This window comes from Typopeltis vanoorti, chromosome 17 (assembly GCF_054136105.1).
Source record: "Typopeltis vanoorti isolate ZY-2024b chromosome 17, IOZ_Tvanoo_1.0, whole genome shotgun sequence".
Lineage (NCBI taxonomy): Eukaryota > Metazoa > Arthropoda > Arachnida > Uropygi > Thelyphonidae > Typopeltis > Typopeltis vanoorti.
Window position 1 is genome coordinate 90,225,607 of NC_143565.1, and position 27,859 is coordinate 90,253,465.

A 27,859-nucleotide genomic window follows, 5' to 3' on the forward strand; every position below is an offset into this window, starting at 1 on the left:
ATATCTAACGTTCCATACTTCTAAGGCAGTTTTGACTAAATCAATCCCGGTCTTCTAGATCTCTATCTTCCTCTAGATCTCTTTCCTATCATCTTGGCATCAAACACCTGTTTTGCTAACCTTTCCTCATTCATTCTATTTAAGTGGACATACCACCTTAGATTAGCTCTGCTTACATATTTTTGAATGCTAACAATGTTAAGTTCCTTTTTAATATATTCATTTTTAATTTGATTCTGCCATCAATGACATCTGTTCTCTGTCCTAATTTTTCTCAGAAACCTGATATCTGTGATCATTAGATTATTTAGAATGGGATGATTCTAATAATTCTTTCATAACGTGATTCATATAGATGATGAATAAGAGTGGAGATAATCTGAATCCTTGGCTTACCCCTGATTTTACATCAAACCATCTTCCTGTATTTTCTTCAATTCTAACTTCTAACTTACAACTTAAATATAGACTCTCTCTATTGTCCTGTATAATGTTCCATTTATCCCATATAATTGTAGTATTTTGAAAAGCTTTTATCTGGACACCTTGTCATATGCCTTTTCCTCATCTATAAAACATAAGTACAGATCCTTGTCATATTTCCATTATTTCTCAACTTTTTGTTTAAAGTGATAATTTGATCTTGACAACCTTATTTGGCCTGAACCCAGCTTGTTCTTCTCCAAGTTTTTCTTCCACAATCTTTCTCAACCTCTTTTCAAGTGTGCTTGCATAAATCTTACCTAGAACACTTAGTAGAGAAATTGCTCTTAATTCTCAATTCAGCTTTTATAAATGGGCACAACTCTACTCTGATCATCTAGAATCTGACCTTCTGACCAGGCTCTCTGAATTATGCAGTGTATCCACTGCAAAATCTTCATACCTCCATACTTAAGCTTTTCTGGTCAAATATCATCCACTACAGCTGCCTTTCTGCATTTCAAGATGGCTTTTTCTACCTCAAGTGTACCTGATATGTACTCCCCTTTGCATTCCTCATGAAAATTACATAAGCAAAGTGGATATTAGATCCAGCATTATTTCAAAGCCGAATGTAGAGACTATGAAAGTTTCGTAAGTTGACCAGAGTGCTTGAGGGAATAAATTCCTCGGCATCCATGAGTTGCTTTAGTGTGGACTACTTAAAAGACATAGGCACTGCCTAAGCATTTATATATTTGCCTTTTTTTTATTAGTCTATTTTGATAAGGTTTCACTGGCATGACAACTGTTTTGAACTTGTTGGTTCTCTTCAGAGACTATTAAGAGAGCCAAAAGTCTCATTCAGTACTGAGGAACTTGAAATGACAGAGAAATATATTTTTCGTAAGCAAACTCAAGCGCTCTGGACAACTTATGAAACTTGCATAGTTTCTACATTTGGCTTTGAAATAATGCTGGATCTATTGTTAAATTTGTGATCTTTATAAACTTCATAAGAGAATTTACTTGATCACAATTTAACAAGTAGAAACCTTAATGAGAAAATAGTGCTTGCATCTAGGTATAAATGAAATAAATATATTGAAAAGAATAATTGTTAACTAGTATAAGAACATTGATTAAATAATATTAGAAAAATAAGATAATTAATGTACAGTATTTAGTTATAAGAATTTTGCATGAGATTGTAAGTCATGCTAATTCTTGGAAAAAATGGGTGAGCTGATAGAGTTTGATAAAGCTGACTCATAGTATTAACTAGAACCAAAGTAAAGCCCAATGTCACGGTCCCCGATTTAGACACTGCCGCGGGTCAGTTGCATGCACACAGTCCACCAAAGGTAGAGGTTTCAGCACGGAGACGCCGCCCTAACAGGTTACAAGAAACATATCATGATATCGCATTGGGGGGGGGGATTAATTGCAGAAGGTGACGGTAGGGTCATAATATAAAAGGGTTAGGAACACCCCCCCCCCCCACACACACGAGGTCTTTTGGCAGTTTTTCGTTTAGAGGTTACCTTATGAGTTTCTGAGTGACGGTCAGGAGTCCCCCTCTATCCACCACGACATGGAATATTAGTAAGTGGGATTTAAGTCCCGTTTTCCTACCATCGAGAACAAAGGACTCCACATGGTCAGGAAGAAAGGTGTTTACTGTATACTAAGCCGACCCTGGTCTAAAGGAAGGAGATCATCAATAGAAATTGTGGATATCCTCATGGCAAATCTGATGACTGCAGAACAGCAGATAGATCGTGTTTCTTTTGAAAAAGCCTGATATGCTGCAAATAGAGATGGCTCTCTCATGATCCAAAGTACCCCAAATATGTCCCACTACAGAAGGAGTTTTTCTTAAGGAATCGCAGGCAAGTAACGCCTAGTAGAAGAGCTTCATCAAACGGTATTGTGAAAGATCTTATGTTAATTCTGTTAATTTAATATGGTTGTAATTGTAATTCGTATTACTTAGCAATTGAAGGACTTGAATGAGAGTTGAACTAGGACTTTAGCTCACTTAATAGTATAGAGAAAGAGGGAACTAGTTTATCAATGTTACTGAATGAGCAGTAGTGTGTATAGATACTAGTATATGTAATTTACCCTTAACTGAGAAAGGTCAAAGAGAATTGAATGTGGCATTCATTATAGCAATGGAATTGCTAAGCCCACATAACTCTTGTAAATCACTGTGTGTAATCCAATATCTTGTGTGCGTAGAGTCTTTGTGGAGGCATAACAGTTTATCCCACGTGCTAGTGTAAATTTTTCATTTTTTGTATTTTGCTAGACTTATTAACATTGTATTAATTTAGTATTGAATTGGAGTTTTTAGAATTTAATGTATTGTATTGTATTTATGAGTTTAATAAACTTTTGCTTATCAAATAATCAGTTGTCTGAGATTGCCATTCAATGCACTGCTTGTTATAATGTACGAACCTAGGCGTGGGGGGGAGAAAAAGTTAAGTTACCAGATCAAGGTTACGACTGCATGATTATTTCACTTCTAGACTTATTTAGGAATTGCTTCTTGTTTTAAATTTCTTTATAAATTAAATGTCCTAAATGGCGCAGCTTTAAAAAAGAAATGTTTTAGGATACTAAGAGGAGCAAGAGCTTAGATTTCTAGTACGGAAGTGACGATACACAGAGAAAAGGGATAAGATATATAAAAGAAATTAAATTATAAGGAAAATGTATATTTAAACAAAAATGGGACACAACAGTATCCACTTTGCTTATGTAATTTTGCATCACCGACTGAAGCCTTTTGGCTCTTTATTTTAGTAACCTCTTGAAAATGTTCTAGTATGGTTCTGCTGTAAAAGAAATCACAGCTTGTTTCATTTAACAGTCTTTCAGATTAATTACTCTAGACATCCTGGATATATTCTTATCTTCAGTTTTCATGTCATCTTTATCATCTTTGATTTCTTTTACAGCACTCCTTCCACCATTTCTAAGCTCTTTCAATTGTCTCCAGAATATTTCGGCACCTTCTTGATATTTATTTTCTATGACTTCTCTTTAGCTACTTTTACACATGCTGTAGCTTAGCTGCCTTACATTTTTCTTTGCATTTTTCTTTACTTACAGATAACTTCACCACATACCTCCCTAGCTGAATCAATCAATGTCTTGTTTAGAGTTTGACATTGAGACTCGAAGGTTTGGTTCTTATTTTCAGACTGCTTCAAATTTTCTTCAGTAATGTTTGTATAGTTGAGTCCATAGTTTGCCTATAGAAACTGCTTAACTTTAATTCTTGTTAAAACTTTCTTACATACTGTTCTTTTCAATGTAATATCCATTTTGATTCTGCTTAGCACTAAGTAATAGTCAATTTTAATTTCTAATCCTCTATACACTCTTGTATTTTGAAGCAGCATGAATATATCATTATCAGCAATGATGTAGTCAATGAAACTTTTCTTATTTTATGTTGGAACAGGGTGTAATGACTAGTCCTTATCCTGAGCAGAAATCCAGCAAATACTTACAATTATTATTAGCTTTGCCCTTTACTCAGAATTTTCCCAAAATGTTCCTACATGCAGGTGGGATCCATTTCCTACTATGCTGTTTAGATCTCCAACAAGGATAATACTTTTTCCATTTTCTTTAGTTACGTTAAAGTCATTACTCACTATGAAAGAACTAGTAAGAATGCAATTTCATTCATGCACAAACTTAAGTTTACTAAATACACTGTTTGTTCCTTGCTGGTAATTTGTTTTTATCACAGTGATTGACACTGTATCATCTTTTAATATACTACTCCAAGAGTACTGTTCCATTTCTTGAAGTTGTATAAAAAAAACAAAAAAACCATTTGGCTTACAGAAAAAAAAAAATCAATATTATTCAGAATGATTTTATATAATAATTTTTAACTTTTAAATTGAGATTTATTATTATTTTTTTCTCTCTCTCTTTTTCTAGCACAAACTTTCTGCGGGTTTTGGTTTTAAAAGTTATGCAGCAAAGCCAAAAACATTTAGACAAGATACTAAACATTGATGAATTTGTACGTAGAATCTATTCTGTTATCTACAGCAATGATCCTGTAGCCAGAGCATTAACCCTCAGGTTTGTAAGTAGAACAATGTAAAATTAAAGTTATGGTTAACAAAAAGCATTTTGTGATAAATAAAAATCACTGCTTATTGCCAACAGGTTAAAGTAATTTCTAGGAAACATTGTAGAACTTTGTACAGTGTAATAGTTTGAAATAGTTTGTATTACAAGCAAAGCAGAAATATGTTTTCTAATCTGCAATACTAATATACTTACTTCACATTTAGCTAATCATATCTTCTGCAGTAATGATGACAGTCTCTTCTGATTTTCCCATTATGTTTTGTTCTCTCGCAAAACCTGAGCTGATATCCCATCTAATCCCACAGCTGTATTTACATTGAGATTCTGCAATATCCTGAGAACCTCCAATTTATCCACATCAGTGTTTGTCACATAGGTTAAAGCAGTAACCTTACTACGATGATATACCACTGCAAAGTAGTGTCACTCAGTAACGCAACTATTTTATCTGCCTCTTTTGCCTTGTGACTATCACCACTCATTAAGCATGTGGGAAGGCTTATGTGTTCATTGTACATATTGATTAATTTTAATGGTATATCACTCATTAAGGTTAATCCTCCATATCATTCTTCCTCTTACTTGCCACATAACAAAAGAACTCTTTGGGATTTCCTTTGGCCTGCTTGGCTAGATAACCTTCACAGCATTTTCTTCTTCTCAGCTCATGCTTAATGATATTACTCATCCATCTAACTCCTATCTGATTAACCGTTCTTAACCTTAGGTATACAATTTAATATTGCTTCCTCTAAATGACCCTTAACTATATCCCATGCACTACTAACATCCTTACCCTGCAGTGTTTTATGCTATGGCACAGATTTAAGCTTCTTCCTAAGCTTGTCATAATCACTTGCCTTGTAGTTCCACATATACCCCCTTCTTGACAGAATATTCGTCATGTTTTACAATCTTCCAAGTCCAGACCACATGGTCACTTTCACCAATCGGCAGCAACGTGGATAACTCTTCTGATCCTATGACTATGTTCAATACTCTACCACCCCTAGTCTCCTCCATCACATGCTGCCTTAAGTAATTATCTCTTAGCAAGTATATAAATTCCATTTCCTTCCTGCCATGCGATCTTTCTTCCTTCCAGTCTATATTGCCATAGTTGAAGTCTCTGATGTATGTCTTCCAGATCATCCGTGGAACACCCTGGCCTACAGCAATAACCAACTGTATATTTTGTCTTACTGGCTTTAATCTCACACCAAACTGCTTCAAATGAACAGCCACCTTCCTATCTCTTATTCTTTTTGGTTGCAATTCATCTGCTATCATCAGCAGGGTACCTATTGACCCCCCCTTCCCCCCATGCTATCTTTCCTGAAAATACTAAACCCCCTTCACATTCTATCCCTGTGACTACATCAACTGCTGTTAGCCAAGTCTCACTGAAGTCTATAATCTTTGGTGGGGGTTGCACTAACCATTGCCAAAAACTCCTCCCTCTTGTTCTTGATACTTCTGGTATTAGTATATAGAAACTGCAGCATCCCATTACCCCCTACCCATCTTTACTTTCTGAATTGACTACCCTATTCAAAATTTTTGCTTGAGAGACTACATTCCTCATTTGGTCATTTTCACACTCACTCTCTTCATGGGTGCCTTCACACAAACTCACTTGCTTCCACTCTAGTTGCTTAAGTTTCTCTGAATTTGTGCTTCAACATGCTCGGTGAACAAAGCTATCTCTAGACACCTAACACCGAAACCATTTAGATGCAGTTCATGAGCATTGTACAAATCCTTCTTTCTGTCAAACACAGATCCACAAATCCTGCATCATTCCTTCTGCACAATTTACCTATTAGACTCATTATATTCAACCAGAAATGCTCAACTATGATGAATTCCGTATAATGGGAGTAGACCTCTCATAGTACCCATATGCAAAAAGGGAAATAAAACTGAATGTGAGATTACAGAGGTATTTCCATACTGAATGTTCCTGGTAAGATATACAAAAATATACTTAAGAAATGGGTGAGAAGAATTTTGGAAGAAAAGCTTGGAGTTTGAATCCAGTTTGAAGAACAAACTGGATTCAGGCCAAATAGAGGCTGATTTTCACTTTACAACAAATAGTTGAGAAATCATGGGAAGATGGTTTAATATTAAATCTGACAATATAACAAGGATGACAGAGCATCAAGAGAAAAGCTATTCAAAACACAGAACTGAAGGGAATACAGGAAGATGGTTTAATATTAAATCTGGTATCAGACAAGGATGCACATTATCCTCTCTGTCATTCATTATCTGTATGGATCACATTATGAAGGTAAGTGGTATTAAACCTGATATCAAAATTGGAAATGTTATTCTCATCTCTTTACTTTATGCAGGTGATTCTAAATAAATCCGCTACAAGTCTCCAAGATTCCCTGACTAAATTGAATAACTGTTGTAATAGATTTGGTATGAAGGTTTAGCAATAACAAGACAAAGACAAAACTAGGCAGAAGTTAACAATATCAATTGCATTGTGAATGGAGAACCTATAGAACAAGTAAAACATTTCAGCTACTTAGGCACGATTTTTAGTGAAAATGGTAAATTAAAAATGGAAATAAACAACAGAATCAGCAAAGCTGGTATGGTGGGAAGTCAACCGAATAAATTTATATGGAATAAGAGAGAAATTAGTCAAAACACTAAATTAGCTGCATACAAGACAGTGTTCAAACCAGTTTTAACTTCTGGATCTGAGAGCTTGGTTAGAAATAAAACTTGACCAAAGACTGGAGAACACAGATATGAGATCCTGAGAAAGAGGGGCATGAACAGATGGCATCAATTGCAATATTTTTAAAAACAAGGATATTAGGAATGAACTTGACATTGTTAGCATCCATGAATGTGTTAGCAGAGCTAATCTTAGGTTGTATGGTCACTTAAACAAAAAGGGACAGGAAAAATTAGCAAAACAAGTGTTCTTTGCCAGGTTGGCGGGAAGAAGAACCAGAGGAAGACCAAGATATACGTTGATTGATACAGTAAAAAGTACCTTAGAAGATAGAAATATAAGATCTAATAATGTTGGAATCTTGACAGGTAGCAAATTGATTTGGAGGAATATTGTAGATAGGAAGTTAGTGGTGATGGAAGTTTTTCATGTAGCACTATCATATTTTGTACACCCCTTAAGGGTACATGTCAGGAATATGATGATGATGATGACAGGTGCAAATGAATTGAAAGGAGATAAATTTTTTATGAGAGAGGACTTGAAAGTATTGTTAAAGGTAGTGAAAGAAAAGAGTGACAGAGTTAGAATGATGAGTCTGTTGCCGCGGTATGACAGAGAGGAGTTTAGAAGGAGGGCCATAATCACAAATGACATTATTCGCAGGTTATGCAGACGGTGTGGTGTGGAATGAGTTTGATGGGCAAAAGGATTTATACAAGATGGATGGCCTGCATTTGAATGGATTTGGTGTGCAGAGACTGGAAAAAGTGTTGCTGAATGAAGTGAAAATGGATGTGCAGAACCAGGGGAAAGTAGAACTGCCAAGGAGGGGAGGGGTAGTGGATATGCAGACATCAGTGAGACAGATGAGTGTAAGAATGTACCTGAGCCAGTACTAAGGACAAAATATCGGAATGGGATAGTTAGAATAACTCATCAAGATAGGGGTGGGACAAAGGGATCACTGCATTTCATGTATACTAATGCCAGGAGTATTATTAGGAACAAGAAGGAAGTATTTTTGGCCTTGATTGGCTCTTCCTGGTCACAGGTTATTGGCATTAGTGAAACATGGCTGACGGAAGATGATATAGTTAGTGGGATAGAATGTGTAGGTTATAGTGTACTTAGGAGGGACAGAGAGAATAAAATTGGGGGGGGGGGTGTTATTGATGATAGCTGATGAACTACAGCCAAGGAGAATTGAAGTTGTATCGCAGGATAGTGAAAAGAGCTCCTTTGAGGCTATTTCGTGTGAGATTGAGACTGGCAGAATAAAATATACATTGGATGCTGCTATAGACCAGATGATGGAATAGATTGTGGAGATAGTATGCATAAACAAATTGTAGAATTGAGTGGAAGGAGGGTAATTATTATGGGGGATTTCAAGTATGGTAACATTGATTGGAAGGAGGAGAGGACACATGTGAGGAAGGAAATGGATTTTATTCAATTAAGGGATAACTATCTGAGACAGCATGTAATTGAAAATACTAGGGGTGTGAGAGTGCTTGACCTGGTAATAGCATCTGAGAATTTGACTGTAATGAATATGACCATGTTGTCACCTATTGGTGAGAGTGATCACAAGGTCTTGACCTGGGAGGTGGCTAAAGGTGCGGAATTTTCGATAAGACAGGGTATATGTGGAATTACCGTGCTGGCGAGTATGACAAGCTTCGGAGATTGCTTGGATCAGTGCCATGGCATGTACAACTGCAAGGGCTGGATGTCGATAGAGCATGGAAAGTGGTCAAGGAGCATTTACAGGAGGTTATGGCTGATTGTATACCTAGGGGTCCAAATAGTTAAACAAGTAGGGGTTAAATGGTGTCCTCCATACCTTGCCTGTTCTGAATATCACCATTAAGCTTGAGCTGCAAAAAAAAGAAACAACTGTGGAGGGAATTTAAAGAAAGAGGTGACATGCAGGCACACGAAAGGTATAAAGTGCAGGCCAAAAGTGTAACGAGTGTGGTAAAAAAAAGCTAAAGAGGATTATGAAAGAAAACTAGCTAATCAAGCTAAAGAGAATCCCAAACAGTTCTTTCAATATGCTGCACGCAAGAAAAAAACTGTACCCAGCAAAATGATTTTAAGGAATGACGATGGTAAGGAGGTCACTGAATCAGTCAATATAGTGGAGTTTCTGAGCGAGCACTTTGCAAAAGTATATCATCCAGGTGGTGACATTGAAAAAATGAAGGAACCATTAGTTTATACGGGAATTGTGATGAATGAAATGGAGGTGAATAGTCTATTACAGAACCTTAATGTGAATACATCTGTGGGATTGGATGGTATATCGGCATGGGTCTTGCGTGAAGCGGCTAAAGAATTGTCAGTGCCCTTGACCATGTTGTTTAATCTGAGTCTCGGGTCTGGTTTAGTCCCAGAGGTGTGGAAAGAGGGGAAAATAGTTCCACTGCATAAAGGATTATCCAAGACTACGGTTGCAAATTACCAACCGATCAGCATATCAGGAGTCATTGTCAAGAGCTTGGAGAAAGTAGTCAAGGGAAAAATACAGGAATGGATTGATGAAAATGAGATACTGTATGGAGGACAGCATGGCTTTGTGAAGGGTAGATCATGCCTCAGTAACTTGCTCAAGTTTTATAACACGGTGGCGGCTGAACTGGATAAGGATAAAGGGTTTACAGTGATACTGCTAGACCTGGCAAAGGCATTTGACAGGATACCACATGGAATTCTAATCCGTAAACTACAACATATGGGAATGGATATAGGGTTGGTGAGATGGATAGGTGGGTGGTTGATGGAGAGATATCAAAGAGTAGTTTATTCAGGAGTAGAGTCCAAAAGACGGCCTGTGACTAGTGGTGTGCTGCAGGGTTCTGTTCTTGGACCACTGCTGTTTAATTTGTTCATTAACGATATAGGGAAGGATCTAAGATGAACAGTTCAATGCAAAGTCGGGTAGGGCAATAGTGAATGCAGAAGATGTCAAAATCTTGCAGGACGACTTGGATAGATTGGAGTTCTGGGCTAAGGAGAATGGATGTCAATTTAATGTGACAATGTAAGGTTATGCATTTTGGGGTGAAAAGATTAGCAGCAGTATACCACATTGGTGGAACTGTACTCCAGGAGATTGAGGCCAGGGACTTGGGAGTGTTGGTGGATAGGGAGATGAAGTTTAGGGGGCACATTGCAAAAGTAGCTAAATTGGCTCATCAACTCACTTGGTTGTTGAAAAATACCTTGAAGAGCAGAGACAAGCAAGTTATTGTACCTCTGTTCCGAGCCTTGATAAGACCTCATCTCGACTACTATGCTTAGATTTGGTCACCTAGGTTCCTTCTTGATGGGGAAGAGGTGGAGAGGATCCAGAGCCGAGTGACTAAGATGATAGCAGGTCTATGGAATGAACTATATGAGAACAGGTTGAAGATTTGTGGGTTGCAGAAATTAGTTGATATGCGGAAAAGGGGAGATATGATTGAGACATTCAAATTGCTAAAGGATTTCTATAGGATTAATTCAGAGGATATTTTTGAGATCAGGACTGGTGGTGGGAGATCTAGGGGACACCTATGGAAGCTGGGCAAGAGTGTAGTTAGCAGGGGGTGTTAGAGCTGGGTTCTTTACTTTTAGAGTAGTAAATGAGTGGGATAAGCTGCCAGAGTCTGTTGTGGGTGCTATGACGGTGAGTGAGTTCAAGGCAGGTATGATAGATACTGTGAGAATGTCATATAGTTGTGTGGACCTGAAGTTTAGGGCCTCCCTTGATGAGTCTAAGGACTTCCTGGAGTCGCCCGTAATAATAATAATGATGACTCATTGGCTATTATTGCCTTCCTTCTCAGTTTATCTCTATCATAGCATGGTAGGAGACTTACAATCTTCCTTCTCTCTCTCTCTTCAGTTTTTCCTCTTCTAACAACTCTTTATATTCTCCCTCATAGAATACTTCTCGCCTCTGAAATCAATTTGTACCAACCAAGATAATCCTTTCCTTCAACTTATCTTTTTTGCATCTGGATGGCTTGGCTCATATTTTTGCACCCAGAAAACATGATTTAATTACACTTTCATTAAGTACTCACCTGATCATCGAGTCTCCGTACGTAATAATATTATTATTATTATTTGACACCTCCAGGGAGTCCAAAGACTCATCGAGGGAGAGTGTGCCAACAGCATCGAATGATTGGTCCACCTTCCAGCTACTAACCGTGCTCAAACTTACTTAACTGAGCCATTAGTAGCAGAGGCTCTACCACTCGACCAACCTTTGCTGGCATATTTTCTCCTTGTTTTTCTTGTTTGTTTGGTCGGGCTTTATTATTCCTTCGGATCACTTACTTTCTGTTTTCAACCCTGCTGATCTCTTGCGTTTTCTGCAATTTTTCAGTTTTATGCTTTCTCCTATGAAGGATAACATTCAAGCATGCAATTTCTTTATTAAAGTTTATTTCATTCTCCTCTGGTTGTGCAGCTGCATGTTCGGTATAACTTCGTCATCTCTCTCTCCAGTTTCAATTTCCTTCCACATATCCTTTAATTTTCTTGATGAATACATTTCACACACACTGCACTGAATAAAATCCCTTAAATTCAAATAGCCCAACAACGTGGTCTTTGCCACCATTGTTCATCCACGCATTGGTGCCAATCCAACAATATTGCATTTACACAAAAAAAAAAAAATACAATGTTTACTTACAAACTGACTAGCTCAATCAATTCCACACCCATTTAAAACAAAAACTACAACAATAAGTAAACCTAATATTCTCAAATAAAATATGAAAAAGTTACTTATCCTTTAGGAGCAATAATTCCATGCTACACACCCATGAGCAAACTGGCTTTCAACCTAAATGGAGCTGTTCAGATCAAATTCTCTCTCTTACTTCATACATAGAGGTGGGCTTCCAGTGGCAGCAAAAAACGTGGTGTTCATCAACCTCACTGCTGCATATGGCACAGTCTGGAGTCAAGGACTAATCTATAAACCAATTTGTGAAATTCCCTGTTTGATCACTATTTGCCTTATAAAAAACATGCTAACCAACAGAACACTTCAAATTATTATGAGAAATTCTACCAACAAGCAAAGGAAGCTAAATAATGGCCTGCCATGAGATTCAGTGCTAGCTCCACTATTATATTCCTTATATGTGGCCAATATGTGCAATACACGCTCCAAAAAGTTTGGGTATGCTGATGACTGCGCTATAGCAGCTAGACATAAATCTATCGAAATAACAGAAGAAATCCTAACTACCAATGTGAACTCCCTTGGAAAATATTTTTGCAAATAGAGACTCAAGCCTAGTTAACCAAAACAGAAACTTTATGCTTCCACCTTAACAACAAATTGGCAAATAGACCTTTAGAAGTCTATCTGGAGGATAACCTTCTTCCATATAAGCAGTACCCTAAATACCCTGGAGTCATCCTTGATGGGATGTTATCATGCAAAACTCACCTGTCTAAAACAGCTGAAAAACTGAAAATGAGAAATAATATAATGGTGCTTTGGCACTTCTTGTGGTGCTACAGCTAACATATTGAGGTGCTCAGCCCTTGGCATTATCTACTCTGCCACAGAATATTGCACTCTAGTTTGGATGAATAGTGCCCATTGAAACTTGTAGATGCACAACTGAATAACACCATGTGTCTGATCTCAGGTACGATTAAATCAACTCCTATTTATTGGCTCACAATTCTGAGCCATATTGTACTGCCAAACCTATGCAGATCAAATGCACTTCTTCAAGAATACAAGAAGATCATGTTCAGTCAACAGCTTCCTATCCATTCTGACCTTGAAGACCTTAATATCAACAGACTTTGTTCTAGGAAACCTCCACTAAGAACTGCAGAGGTGCTTCTGGCAAACAACTTCTGCATGAACAATTCCTGGTCAGCAAGGTGGTTTGAAGAATCACCAACAGAGTGCCACATCACATCACACCACATCACGATGACGTGTCATGGAGAAATCCCCTAGTTTTGAATTACTGCGTACAACTCGTCATCCCTCAATAGAATCGGACATGGTAGATGTGCCAATTTTCACAAATGGAACAATGCAGTTCCGTTGCTGAGAAGCAATCAGTGTGACATCTTATACAAGACTATCTCTTAAGAGCCTACAAAGGAAATTTTAGTGACTTCCTGTTTGGAACCAAAGAATCAATTGATTTTATTTGTACTTCCAATTTCCAGTGGCACATTATATTGGCAGGATTACACTACAAGAAACTGAGACTAGGAATCTTGGAGTAATTGTGGATGAAAATTTGAAGTTTAAAGGTAACATAGCAAAAATGACAAATACAACTCAGAGTATAATTATGACATTGGAACAAACATTGACATGTACGGATAACAATATCATTTTGCCTCTTTATAAGACCTCAGTACAATCACGCCTGGAATATTTGCACAGATTTGGTCTTCTTGTTTTGGAGAGAATACAGAAGTGGAAAGGATGTAAAGAGGAGTAACAAAGATATCAGGATTGTGGAATGTAGATTATTAGGACAGATTATGACACTAATAAACAAAGAAAGAGCAGGTCTTGAAATTTTTTTGCTTGGTTATACTATAAATTAAAATTCATATTTTACGAATTTAGGGACACAAAACACACGTGTTGAAATGATTATTTTACTAATTATTAATAAAATAACACTTGACATTTCGACCCCTGCATTGAGGTAATCGTCAGAAGGATACACGTGTATAAAGGGAAATTAAATCTACTTTGTTAATTAATCTGTTTCTTAGCCTGACCTCTAGTGTGAATTAAATAAGATAAAATAAAATAAATAAAACTAAAATAATTAAAAAAAATTTTTTTTAATGCAATACAATGCATATGTAACCTACCATACATAGGGGAAACAGGGCGAACCATCCCAATTAGGAAGGACGAACACAAACAACACATTAAATACCTCCATTTTGGAAAAACCGGCCTTTCTGACCACTCACTCCAAACATTCCACAGAATTGATTGAAAAAATACCAAGTCCCTGCACTGCACCAAAACGTGGTTCGAGAGGAAATTTAAAGAAGCAAGCATGTGAAATGCTCAAACATAATCCAAATCTGAACAAAAATGATGGCCTAACCATTCCAAGAATGTGGAGGACCCATTTGCAACCTTTATAGCAATCAGAACAAGCCAAAGAAAAATTCCATTACAAGAAGACTTGGTGAAGTGTTTTTTTTTCCCCTTAAAATTCAATAGCAACTTGAACTTACAAGTCCTGATGAAAATCGTAGTATAACAATCTGAACTATACAAATCCAGATCTTGGTACATGAGGACTTTAGCAAAGTTTATTGTAGTTTTTTATTTATTTTATTTATTAATTATTTAAAAAAATTTATTTTTAATTTTTATTTATTTATTTAATTAATTTATTTATTTATTTTTTATTTTATCTTATTTAATTAACACTAGAGGTCAGGCTAAGAAACAGATTAATTAACAGCGTAGATTTAATTTACCTTTATAGAGTGCAAGAGCATGTAGCTTGGTTCCCTATACACATGCATCCTTCTGATGATGACCTCAGTACAGGGGTTGAAACATCAAGTGTTATTTTATTAATAATTAGTAAAATAATCATTTCAACACGTGTGTTTTGTGTCTCTAAATTTGTAAATATGAATGCTGATCACCATGTAACCCTAAAAGAAACACTATAAATTAAAGATGGCAAGAAATTATATTCCTGGTTTCATCCTTTATCCAAGTGTAAGCAAAGTTTGTGCGTGAAGTGACTTCATGCACAAATTTTGCTTACACTTGGATAAAGGATGAAACCAGGAATATAATTTCTTGGTGTCTTTAATTTAAAGAAAAAGCTGTTCTATGATAGTGGTCTATAAACTTCTGAAAGGGTGTTATAGTTATCAACTGATGAAATTTTTCATTATATGTAAGGCAGGGAGAAGACAAGGTGCATATGTGGAAGTTAAGTTTGTATGCAGTTAAGAAAGGGATGAGAACTAGATTTTTCTCTCACAGAGCATTGAATGAGTGGAATAGTTTTCCTGTTGAAGTGGTGAGTGTATCTAGCACGAATAAGTTTAAGACAAGGTATGACAACTGTGTCGGTGCTGTATGGCCTCCCTCAATGAGTCCATGACTCAGATAATAATATGTATGAAAGCCTTGATGTGAAAGTCAGAACATCAAATAATTAAGTTTATATTAAATTTGAGATATTACTCATATGCTTAGTAGTCTCAATAATTTTTTTATAATGAATGTTGAATATCATATAATGAATTTAAAAACGAACTTTATATAAAGTTTTGCCTTTTGAATTATGCTGATATCACATTAATTTTTAATTGCAATGCCGGTGTAGAAAGAGATGTGGGTTACCAGATGGATCGCTTTTCCATTTTTAACCAGTACATGGATTTGATATTCATTTAGTATAGATGGTTATAAATTCCAGAAGTAGATTTCATCATTCACTGGGAGGCCACCTTCTGTTATTTATAAATATGAAATAGCTTGGGATGAGGACTTTGGTTTCCAGAGCAAAATTCCTGGATTTTCTAACCCTTAACTTGGCATAGACTCATGAGAGTTGTTTGAAAAGTTTGGTAAATTTCCAATAGGCAGCGACACAATTCATTGATTCATACCAGTGTTACCACATATCATCTTTTTCATGACCCCTGGCAAAATTTTAGCCACGTACGACACATAGTTCTCATTTGGCAAACATTTAAAATGACTGTGTTTGCATTTTTCATAAAAATGGAGAAAAACAAGTTTCGTGCAATGATAAAACAGTTTTATTTGAAGAAGTGGACAGCCATGCAGATCAAAGCAGAGTTAGATGCAGTTCATGGGGACTCTACACCAGTGTTAAAGACTATTTATTTTTGAATAAACGAGTTTAAACTTAGTCGTAAGTCCATCGAAGATGAAGTGCACTCTGGATGCCCGACTGAGGTCACTATGAAACAAATGAATGACAAAATCCATGGTATCGTTATGGAAGACCACCGAGTGAAAGTGCATGAGCTTGCTGAGATTGTAGGCATTTTGACTGAATGGGTGTGTAATATCCTGCACAAAAAATATTTCACGTGAAAATGTTACAGGCGCTGTGATTGTTGGCTGTCGATCAAAAACACATGTGAAAAGTCATTTCAATGCAATGTTTGGAAATGCTTAATCACAATTTGCAGGATTTTTTGCATCAATTTTTCTGCTGGATCCAAGTGACTGTAGACGAAATTGGATCCAGCACTATACACCTGAGTCCAAGCAGCAGTCAAAACAGTGAACAATGCCCGGTGAAAGAGCACTGAAAAAAACGAAGACTCTTTTGTCAGCTGGGAAGGTGATGGCCACCGTTTTTTGGGATTCCCAAGGAATTTTCATGATAGACTATTTGGAAAAGGATAAGGCAATAATGGGAGTCTATTATGCATCATTGTTGGACCGTTTAAACGAACCGAAGAAAAAACAGCCAAGATTAGTGCACAAAAAAGTGCTCTTTCATCAAGACAATGCACTGTCCCACACATCAGCCATTGCAATAGCAAAATTGCATGAATTTAGGTTCCAATTGGTTCCACATCCACCGCATTCTTCGGACTTGGCCCAGTGTGACTTCTTCTTATTCCCAAACTTAAAAATTTGACTTGGTGGGAAAAAATTTTCTTTGAAAGAGGATGTCATGAAGGCTATCAATGACTGTTTTGCACAATTTGATAAATCCTACTTTTTAGATGAGATGAAAAAATCGGAAACTTGCTGGACCAAATGTGTAGATCTCAATGGAGACTATGTTGAGAAATAAAGGTGATTTTTTCCAAAAAAATGTGTTTTACTTATTTTTTTTTACCAAACTTTAAAACAACCCTCGTACAATCATTTATAGGTAGTAATTTTTATTCAGTTATTTTTAAATTATACATCACTGAAAATAAATTTGTTGCTGTTCTAACTAATGATTTTTTATAAGCTTATTTTTTGGCTTGTGATCTGATATTTGATATATCTTATTTTTATTCTTTAGAACCCTAGGAAGTATAGCAAGTATTGTAGCTGAAAGAAAGAATGTTCACCATAGTATAAGAAACAGTCTTGATTCCCATGATGCTGTGGAATTAGAGGCTGCTATATATGCTGCAGGACATTTTGCAGCACAATCTAAGTAAGAATATTCAATTTATGTCAGAAATGCTTAGGATACTTGATTAGATTAGATTTCATGATATTTTATATAGTTTTTGAAAACAAAATCCATTTTTATTTTTATATTCTGCAGATAATATATATATGTATATATTTTAAATTATTAAAATTCAGTAATATTAAAATCAAAAGTGACATTTTACATACAGTCATCAGATTATTGCATGAAATGAGCTGTACAAAATATTTTAGGTATGTCATTTAGGAATATGGTTTTCAGAAGGGAAAAAAAATAATAAAACACACACACACACACACACACACACACACACACACACACACACACACACACACACACACACACACACACACACACACACACAATTACAAAAAAAATAAATAAATACATAAAAGACAAGTATGGAAATCATCTCAGATAATCATAACAAAATATTTTTTTATATTAGTAGCATTCTTGTATAATGAAATTAATTATTCATTACTGCAGCAGTTAACATAGAGCTGATTTTATCAGATGGCAACAAAAGAACTATATATAGTTTATTGTTGTTGCCATCTGATTTTGTCATTAAAAAAATGGCCTGATTTTTAAACCGAAAATAAGTTACTCAACCAATTTTATCAAACATCCTAAATATTAAATTTGATTAAATTTTATCTAGTAAGTGCATAATTATCATTTTATATCATTTTGAAATTTTTATTTAATCATGTTGTACCATCATATGCATTTATGGTTTAAACCAATAGAGAGTACAGTTTGATTGGCTAAGTCCCAAACTGCCAGCCTCCTCCCCCATTCATTCAGTATCTAGTAGGTATGCACCATTGTTGAAGGTGAGGATTGAACATTAGTTCAGAAGGCCCAATCAGTTCTCTGCATTCCTGAAAGGTGATGTAAAGATCTCCTCCCAGTTATTTGACTTTGAACTTTAAGTGAACTACCCCAGAGAGAAGCTTTTCAAAACACTACAATTATATGGGGCGAATGGAACAATATATAGAGCAATACATAGTCTGTCAGTCAGTAGTTAGAATTGAAAGAAATATGGGAAGATGGTTTCATGTAAAATCAGGGGTAGGATAAGGATGCACATTATCTTTACTCTTATTCATCATTTACATGGATCACATTATGAAAGAAAGTGGCATCAAGCCTGATATTAGAATTGGAGATGTCAAACTTCGCTCTTTGCTTTTTCAATTTAGTTAGTGAATTTAGTTCAATTCAATTTAGTTAGTGAATTCAGGATTCACTAATACTGAATTGAATTATAGCTGTAACAAATTTGGCATGAAAATCAGCAATAAAAAGACCAAAACTATGAAAATAGGCAGAAGCATAGAAAACTTCAGTTGCATTCTGAATGGAGATCCTATAGAATAAGTAAAATATTTTAGCTTTTAGGAACAGTTTTTAGTGAAGATCGCTGGTTAAATCTATAGACAACAGAATAAACAAAGCTGGTATGGTGGGTAGCCAGCTGAATAAATTTATATGAAATAAGAGAAATTAGCCAAAACATTAAACTAACAGTATACAAGACAGTTTTCAAACTAGTTTTAAGTTATGGATCCGAGAGTTAATTGAGAAATAAAGCACTTGATCAAAGACTAGAGACCACAGATATGAGGGTTCTGAGAAAAATTATGGGAGTGAACTGATGCATCAATGGCAGAATCATATTAAAAATGAAGATATTAGAAAGGAACTTGACATTATTAGCATTCAAGAATATGTAAGCAAAGCTAATCTAAGGTGTGTCCACTTAAATAGAATGGATGAAGAAAGGTTAGCAAAACAGGTGTTTGATGCCAAGATGGTGGGAAAGAGACCCAGAGAAAGACCAAGGTCTAAGTGGATTGATTCAGTCAGAATTGCTGTAGAAGTACAAAATATTAGATATGACAATATTGGAGTGCTCACAAGTAATCAATTGATTTGGAGGAAAATTGTTGATGGGAGGTTAATAATAATGGAAACTTAATCATGTATTGCTGTCATAGTATCCTGAACACCCCTTGGGGATGCATATCAGGAAATTGATGATCTTTATTTAATGATTAGATGATCTGATTTAACCAAAAATGCCACAAAAAATGCAGTAGAGATGCTGATTATCCATTTTCATTAATTAATTAATAAGTGGTTATTCGTTTAATGAAATGGACTTAAAAGGGAATTGTAAATGTGTATGATAACTACACCAATTATATGTTCTTCTATTTGCACTATTAAAAATGAGAAAGGTTTATTTTATATATCACCTCTGTAATTGTGGGACTTTTTTCCCAACTGCAAGTGGCATTAAATTTCTATACTGAAATTCTTTCAAAATGAAATGCACAAGTTTGATCCCAGATGTGTGCTCTGCTAACATAACCCTTTCTTGAGTCTTCACGCTTACAAACACCAAAAAGAAAGTAACTTAATTCAGAATACAACAATATTTTAAATTTATTTGCTTAAATAAAATAAAAATATATTTATTATAATTCTTTTCATATAATAAAAGCTCACAGTATTTCATTATTGAAACAAACAGACATAAAAACTGAAGATAAGATATTCTAGAAGATTGCTATATGAAACACAAAGTGAAAACAGGCGTAGTTCTATGTTTCTTCCCTTAAAGTTAAATCACAGTCTAGAACAGGGGTCGCCAAACTTCTTTGACCGTCGACCCCTTCAAGAGTTTCTTGACTTTTTATTGATCCCCTCAATTTTACTATTATGTAATTATGACAGGACAAGCAAAAAAGACACTTATGTGAATTTTTAGATTATTTATTTTATAGTTACAGTGTTTCTTGTATGTATAATATAGTATATATTATTATATTGGCTTAACGTCAAAGGGATACGTTTTTGTTTTTGACGTCCTTATTAACATTACATATTTGATAGGAGGGATAAATAATATATAAAATATAAAATTTAATTTAGATAACAAAATAATAATAATAATACAATCTTCCTATAGGTATATATAGGATGTACCACGGGCGGAAACCATGGACATCCGTTTATTGGTAAATATGTCATTTTGGCTTACATGAATGGCCTCCGTAACTATTTTCATGACCTTGCTCCATCTTACAGGTCCTATTCATGTATTCACTGTTCCCATGATTCACTCTTAATTGCGTTGTCATTCAGGATGGAGGTAATCCAATGTTAACCGAATTAAATATTACCTGTACAATGATGTCTTATATTTCTCTATCAACCCCTGAGTCAGAATCAACCCTTAACAATGTTATATCGACCACTTTGGTGACCACTGGTCTAGAATATCCTGCTAGTCATACATACACAAACTGAAAGCAAGGCATACCTTGAATAAGCTTAATTCAGTATTAATTTGCATTATCTAGTACAGTACTCTTCTAACTCTTACAATAATTAGAAGAGTACTGTACTAGATAATGCAAATAATGCAAATCGAAATAAGTTCGCTCTAGGTGTGCCTTAATCGAACTTATTTCGATATTACTTACACAATCTTATTCTACGTATACACAAATACACTTGTTGTACTTTCTTGTTTGGGAATATCACATATTTAAGTGCTTACAATTCTTGTTCAGCATTACCTTTTACATGAATCTTTTGTCCCCATGAAAATGCTCCTTTTCTTACTTACTGCTGCTGGCTCGTTCATGACCTCCCACCAGTTTTCTTTGTTCGAGTCATTGATTATTCTATGCCATCTAAGACCCTTAACATGGCAGCACTGTGCAGCTCTTTCCTAGCAAGACGTTCTGATGATCAACACAATACTTCTCATGACAGTGGATCCGGATAGAAGAAGATTGAGAACCCTCAGACCTACAATGCTTCTCTTTCGATTATTGACAACGGACCTCACGTGGCAGTGGACCCAGGTAAGATTCAGAAACTTAAGACAAAGTCTTTTTTGATGTTTCAGATGTTTCACCGTATAAAGGCTCAGACTTCTGTTGTACACATGCTCGCATCTCTTAAAATTTCCATATATAGTTATGTATGGATATCCGAATGATGATCATACTTCACACATCTTTTAAAATTGCCATATATGGACATGAGTTAACAGCGTTACATAATGGCATCATGTGCCACATAATTTTAACAAAGGCTCATCATTAAGTTATTACAAATACAAGATTATTACAGACAAAACTTAACATTTCTTTAAGTGCAATCTCCTTAGAAAAACATGTAAAACCAAACATGATAAGTTACATAGTTTCATATCATGAGAAATTTTACAAAGGCTCAAAATCTTTCTTTTAATTTTTCTCAAAAAAAAAAAATTTTTTTTTTCTCTCCTTTCTTTTCCACACCTTTAGGAGTATAAACTTCACTATTCTTAGAATTAGGCACAGTACCCACTTTAGGATTAATTTTAATCTCATAACTTGCCAGATTATCAGAATTAATGTGCCTTCCTTTTCTGATCCTGTTAACAATTATTCTTGTCTTATAGGTCTTAAGCTTAGACTGTGTTATATTCATGATGGGTTTTCCTCAGTTTTGTTGCTTGCGTATCTCATTCACTTCATCTATTTTGATGTCTTGGAGTTGTTCGACCTCCTCCTGAAAATTAATTTGGGCAAAATCTGTATTACTAACTTTATGACTTATGTGCATAATCTCCTTTTTAAAGCACTCACATTTTGAATGATTCAGGGATAACTTTACTTCATCCAGTCTAGAAAGAACCTTTAGTTAGTTTTTTCTGTGGGATGTTAGCTCCTTAGAGTTTACTAGTAATTCCTCCTTGAAACAATGTCTGAAAGGACCAAATTTAATAATGCCTGAACTGACAGGGCTGAAGATAGAACCAGCTTAGTGAAGACTTTTGTTCCTTCTAAATTATTCACTATTTCTTTAACCTTGAATGGAGAAAATTCATTTGCTTCAGTTACCTGTTTGACTGGATTTGTACAAGGCGTTTATATGAGATCCTCAGAGAAGACATCAGGAAATAACTGGAATGCAGACTCAAAGAAGGTATTGATTAATCTATTTTCATCTGCTGAATTTTTCAATTTTCCGGCATCATCTGCTAGATCTTTCAGTTTTATAGTCTTCCTTCCCTTTATTTATCATTTCCTTTTCAAGAACTTTTTTCTGTTCTACCTTAGAGCATTCATTAAACTCCTACAATGTGCGATCAGAGTGCTTATTTGGGTTATATTCTACCCCACAAAGATTAATTGTGCCCTCCAAAAAGTTACAGGAAAATTGGCATTTCCTTAAGAAATCCAATCCAAGAATTACCTGAACATTTGGATTTGAATTTTCAGGGAGAATAATCAATTCCTGAGAAACTGTCAAATGGAAGCTTGGAATTCTGAGTAACACATTTATTTTCTTTGATGTGCAAATCTCAGTCTCAGAGATGCCTCTCAGTCTGATTGGATCATTTAAATTAACAATTTTGTCAGGAATTAGATTTCTAATTTTGTTTTAGAGTGACCAAGACATGTGCCCCTGTATCCAACAGAATCTCACAAAGCACATTCTCAGTCAATTCAGCACTACCAAGTTGACTACACGAGCTGCAATTAAATTTGCTATGATTATTCGGTAAGTTATTATCTACTAACACAATATTTGAGTCATACCTTATTCCCTTTCTTGCCTTATAATCATCATCATCATCAAATTCCTGACATGTACTCCCAAGCAGTGTACAGGATATGATAGTACTACATGAAAAATTTACATCATTACTAACTTCCTATCTACAATTTTCCTCCAAATCAGTCTGTTACTTGTCAAGACTCCAACATTATCAGATCTTATATTTCTATTGTCTAAGGCACTTTGTACCGTATCAATCCACCTATATCTTGGTCTTCCTCTGGGTTGTTTTCCTGCTAACCTGGTAGAGAACACTTGTTTTGCTAATCTTTCCTCGCCCATTCTGTTTAAGCTAATCTCATACCACCTGAGATTAGCTCTGCTAACGCATTCCTGAATGCTGACAATGTCAAGTTCTTTCCTAATATCCTGGTATTACATCATGTTACTGTATAAGTAATCGTTATACGAGGGTTACCTGTACTTTTAAATTTAGTATAATCTATAGTATCTCCAAAATAAGCAAAGTATTTAAGAATGTCTTAGCCTTACCCACTAATTTCTTTTTTGTCCATTTTCCCATTTCCCATTTAAGTTTTACCAAAATTAAAATAGGACTCTATATTTTCATGGTCTTCTTAAAACGTCGGAATTACAAGATTAGGATTTATAGTTCTAAAGAACTCTGTCTTCCATTATGTTAGTCTCTACCAAAGTAGATACTTAGGTAGATACTAACTTTCATTACATTAGATACTTTGGTAGATATTAGCGTAATGGAAGACAGAGTTCTTTAGAACTATAAATCCTAATTCCCTATATAAACCCTATTCCCCAGATTTGGCTCCCTCTGACTTCTATCTCTTCCCAAAACTTAAACTCTTCCTCACTGGTCAGCATTTTTTCTTCAAATCGGTGATTGCAGCTGTAGAGGGGGGTAATTTGCAGATCTTACTGAGAACTGCTAGTACAGGGACGAGATAATGGTGCTGGAGCATCGCTGGAATAAATGTATTAGTCTTAAGTTAGATAATGAGCCTCCGTAGCTCAGTCGGTATAGACGAAGCTGCTTGGTCGGAAAGACCTGGGTTCGATTCCCATCTATGATGTGAGGAACTTTATCTGGTCTGTTTTGACTAAAGGTGAGTTAGCCAGTCTCATACGGAGGTAGAGGGTTTTCCAACCGAAAACTGTGGTTTTTCGTTCCTCAGAACAGGCAAACCGACACCGTGAACACACACAGATTACAGTCATGAATACTTACGACAATATGTGGAAGAGATAGGGTCCTCACCACATGTCTATACGCCCATAGTTAACCATGAGTCACATCATGGTAGTCAACCTCCTAGATAGGAAGATGACACATGAATGGAAAAGTTAGATAATGAAAAATAAAAATTATTTTGAAATTATTATTATTATTATTATTATTATTATTGTTCCGGGAAGCTCCAAGGAGTCGACAGACTCATCGAGGGAGGCCCTAACATCATGTCAAGAACAACTATTCAACATTCACACAGTATCTATCATACCTTGCCTTGAACTCATTCACGATCGTAGCACCCACAACAGACTCTGGAAGCTTATTCCACTCATTTACCACTCTCCAAGTAAAGAACCTAGCTCTGACACCCTTGTCAACCACGCTCTTGCCCAGCTTCCATGCATGGCCCCTAGTCCTCCCACCACCAGTCATATTTTCAAAAATATCTTCTGGATCAATCTTATAAAAACCCTTCAGTAATTTGAATGTCTCAATCATATCACCCCTCCTTCGCCTATCGTCCAATTTCTGCAACCCACAAATCTTCAACCTATTCTCATAAGGTTCATTCCACAGAACTGCTATCATCTTGGTCACTTGTCTCTGGACCCTCTCCACTTCCTCCCCATCACGAAGAAACCCTGGTGCCCATAGCTGGGCACAGAAGTCCATGCAGAGGACTCCCTATCCCTATCAACTCCCTATCCACCAACACTCCCAAATCCCTGGCCTCATCAATCTCCTGGAGTATGGTTCCACCAATGCGATATACTGCTGCTATTCTTTTCACCCCAAAGTGCATAACCTTACACTTTGCCACATTAAATTGACATCCATTTTTCCTAGCCCAGTCCTCCAAACTATCCAAATCATCCTGTAAAATTTTGACATCCTGTGCACTCACAATTGCTCTACCCAACTTTGCATCATCAGCAAACAAGTGAACACTTCCTCTCAGATCCTTTCCAATATCATTGATGAACAAATTGAAAAGCAGCGGTCCAAGAACAGAGCCCTGTGGCACTCCACTAGTCACAAGACGTCTTTTAGACTCCACTCCTGAATAAACCACTCTTTGATATCTCTCCTTCAACCACCCTCTTATCCATCTCACCAACCCTATATCTATACCTATCTGCTCCAGTTTACTGATTAGGGTTCCATGTGATATCCTATCAAAGGCCTTGGCAAGGTCCTGTAGTATCACTTAAACCCATTACCCCTATCCAGTTCAGCTGTCACTGTGTTATAAAACGTGAGCAAGTTACTGAGGCATGATCTACCCTTCACAAAACCACGTTGTCCCCCATACAATATCCCATTTTCATCTATCCAATCCTGTATTCTTTTCTTGACTAATTTCTCTAAGACCTTGACAATGATTCCTGATATGCTAATCGGTCGGTAATTTACAACAGCAGTCTTGGAACCACCTTTATGCAGTGGAACTATTTTCCCCTCTTTCCACCTGCTTGGGACTAACCCAGACCCGAGACTCAAATTAAACAAAATGGTCAAGGGTACTGACAATTCTTTAGCTGCTTCTCGTACAACACGAGCTGGTATACCATCCAATCCCACAGATGTATTGACATTGAGGTTATGCAATAGACTACTCACCTCCACTTCATTAACCACAATTCCCGTATAATCTACTGGTTTATTCGTTTCTGCAATGTCACCACCTGGATGATATACTTTTGCAAAGTGCTCACTCAGTAACTCAACTATCTCAACTGATTCAGTTACCTCCCTACCATCGGCATTCTTTAAAATCAATCTGCCATGTACATTTTTCCTTTTACTTGCTACATATCTAAAAAACTGTTTAGGATTCTCTTTAGCCTGCATGGCCAATGTTCTTTCGTAATCCTTTTTTGTTTTTCTTACCACACTCGTCACCCTTCTGGCCTGCGCTTTATACCGTTCATGTGCCTGCCGGTCACCCTTCTCCTTAAATTCCTTCCATAGTTGTTTCTTTTTTTGCAGCTCAAGCTTAATGGTGTTATTCATCCATTTAACCCCTACTTGATTTATTATTCGGACTCTAGGTATACAGTCAGCCATTGCTTCATGCAAGAACTTCTTAACTACCTCCCATGCACTATCAACTTCTAGTCCTTGCAGTTGTACATGTCATGGCACTGAACCAATCAAACTCCTAAGCTTGTCATACTTTATAGCCCAATAATTCCACATGTACCCTGTCTTAATTGAAAATTCTACACCTTTAGCCACCTCCCAAGTTAAGACCCTATGATCACTCTCACCGATTGGTGGCAGTGTGGTCATATTTGTTACAGCCAAATCCTCAGATGTAATTACTAGGTCAAGCACTCTCTGACCCCTAGTATTTTCCATTACATGCTGTCGCAGATAGTTATCCCCTAATAACCGCATAAAATCCAGTTCCTTCCTCCCGTGTGTCCTCTCCTCACTCCAATCAATGCGACCATAGTTGAAATCTCCCATAATAATCACCCTCCTTCCACCCATTTCTTCTATTTGCTTGTGCATACTGTCACCACCATCTTTTCCATCACCTGGTCTATAGCAGCACCCAATTGTATATTTAGTTCTGCTAGCCACAATCTCACACCAAATGGCCTCAAATGTGCTCTTTTCTCTATCCTGCAATTCAACTTCTATTCTCCTTGGCTGTAGCTCATCAGCTATCATCAACAATACTCCTCCCCCCATTTTATTCTCTCTGTCATTCCTGAACACACTATACCCATCACATTCAATCCCACTAGTTATATCATCTACAGTCAGCCATGTTTCACTAATACCTATAACCTGTGGTCTGGAAGTGCCAACCATGGCCAAAAACTTTTCCTTCTTGTTCCTAATACTCCTAGTATTAGTGTACATGAATTTAAGACCCCCATTAGCCCCAACCCTACCTTGATGCCTTATATTAACTATCCCACTCAGATTTGTTGTCCTTATTTGCTCTGGCATATTATATTCATTCTTACATTCAACTGCCTCCATAAGGACTGTATATCTAACCCCCCCCCCCTTAATTAATCTAGTTTCCCTGAATTTGCACATCCGCTACATTCAGCAACACTTTCTCAAGTCTTCTTACACCGTAACCATTCAAATGCAAGCCATCCATCTTATATAGATCCTTTCGCCCATCAAACTCACTCCACACATCCACAAATTCCACACCACACATCATACATAACCCACGCATAAAGTCATTCGCAATTATGGCCCTCCTTTTAAACATTTCACTGTCATACCGTGGCAAAAGACTAATCATTCTAACTCTCTCACTCTTTTCTTTTGCTACCTCAAACAATTCATTCAGGTCTTCTATCATTTCCATTTTATCTTCTTTCAAATCATTCGTACCTGCCACAACAATCATTTCTTTCACCCTTTCCTTTTGCTCTCTAATAGACTCAGTTACGTCCTTTATGGTCGCACCAGGTTGGTACGATTTTGTCAAATCCTCTACTAACACACCTTGTACTAACGAGTCTCCATATAGCACTCTATCCTTCATTTTGTTCATGTTCACATTCATACGTCTATTTTTCCTGTCATACCTTTTATTATTGG

The 27,859-nt window shown here is 36.3% G+C and overlaps 1 protein-coding gene across 1 annotated transcript in view; it reads left to right on the top strand.

Moving 5' to 3' along the window:
- The window catches only part of defl (Integrator complex subunit 7), a 301,189-nt gene that overhangs the window by 20,679 nt on the left and 252,651 nt on the right, over positions 1-27,859 (top strand). Inside the window, exons 3-4 of the mRNA XM_090407701.1 lie at positions 4,393-4,539; positions 17,299-17,436. Coding sequence (XP_090263827.1) covers positions 4,393-4,539; positions 17,299-17,436 — 285 coding nt within the window. The remainder of the gene's footprint in view (positions 1-4,392; positions 4,540-17,298; positions 17,437-27,859) is intronic.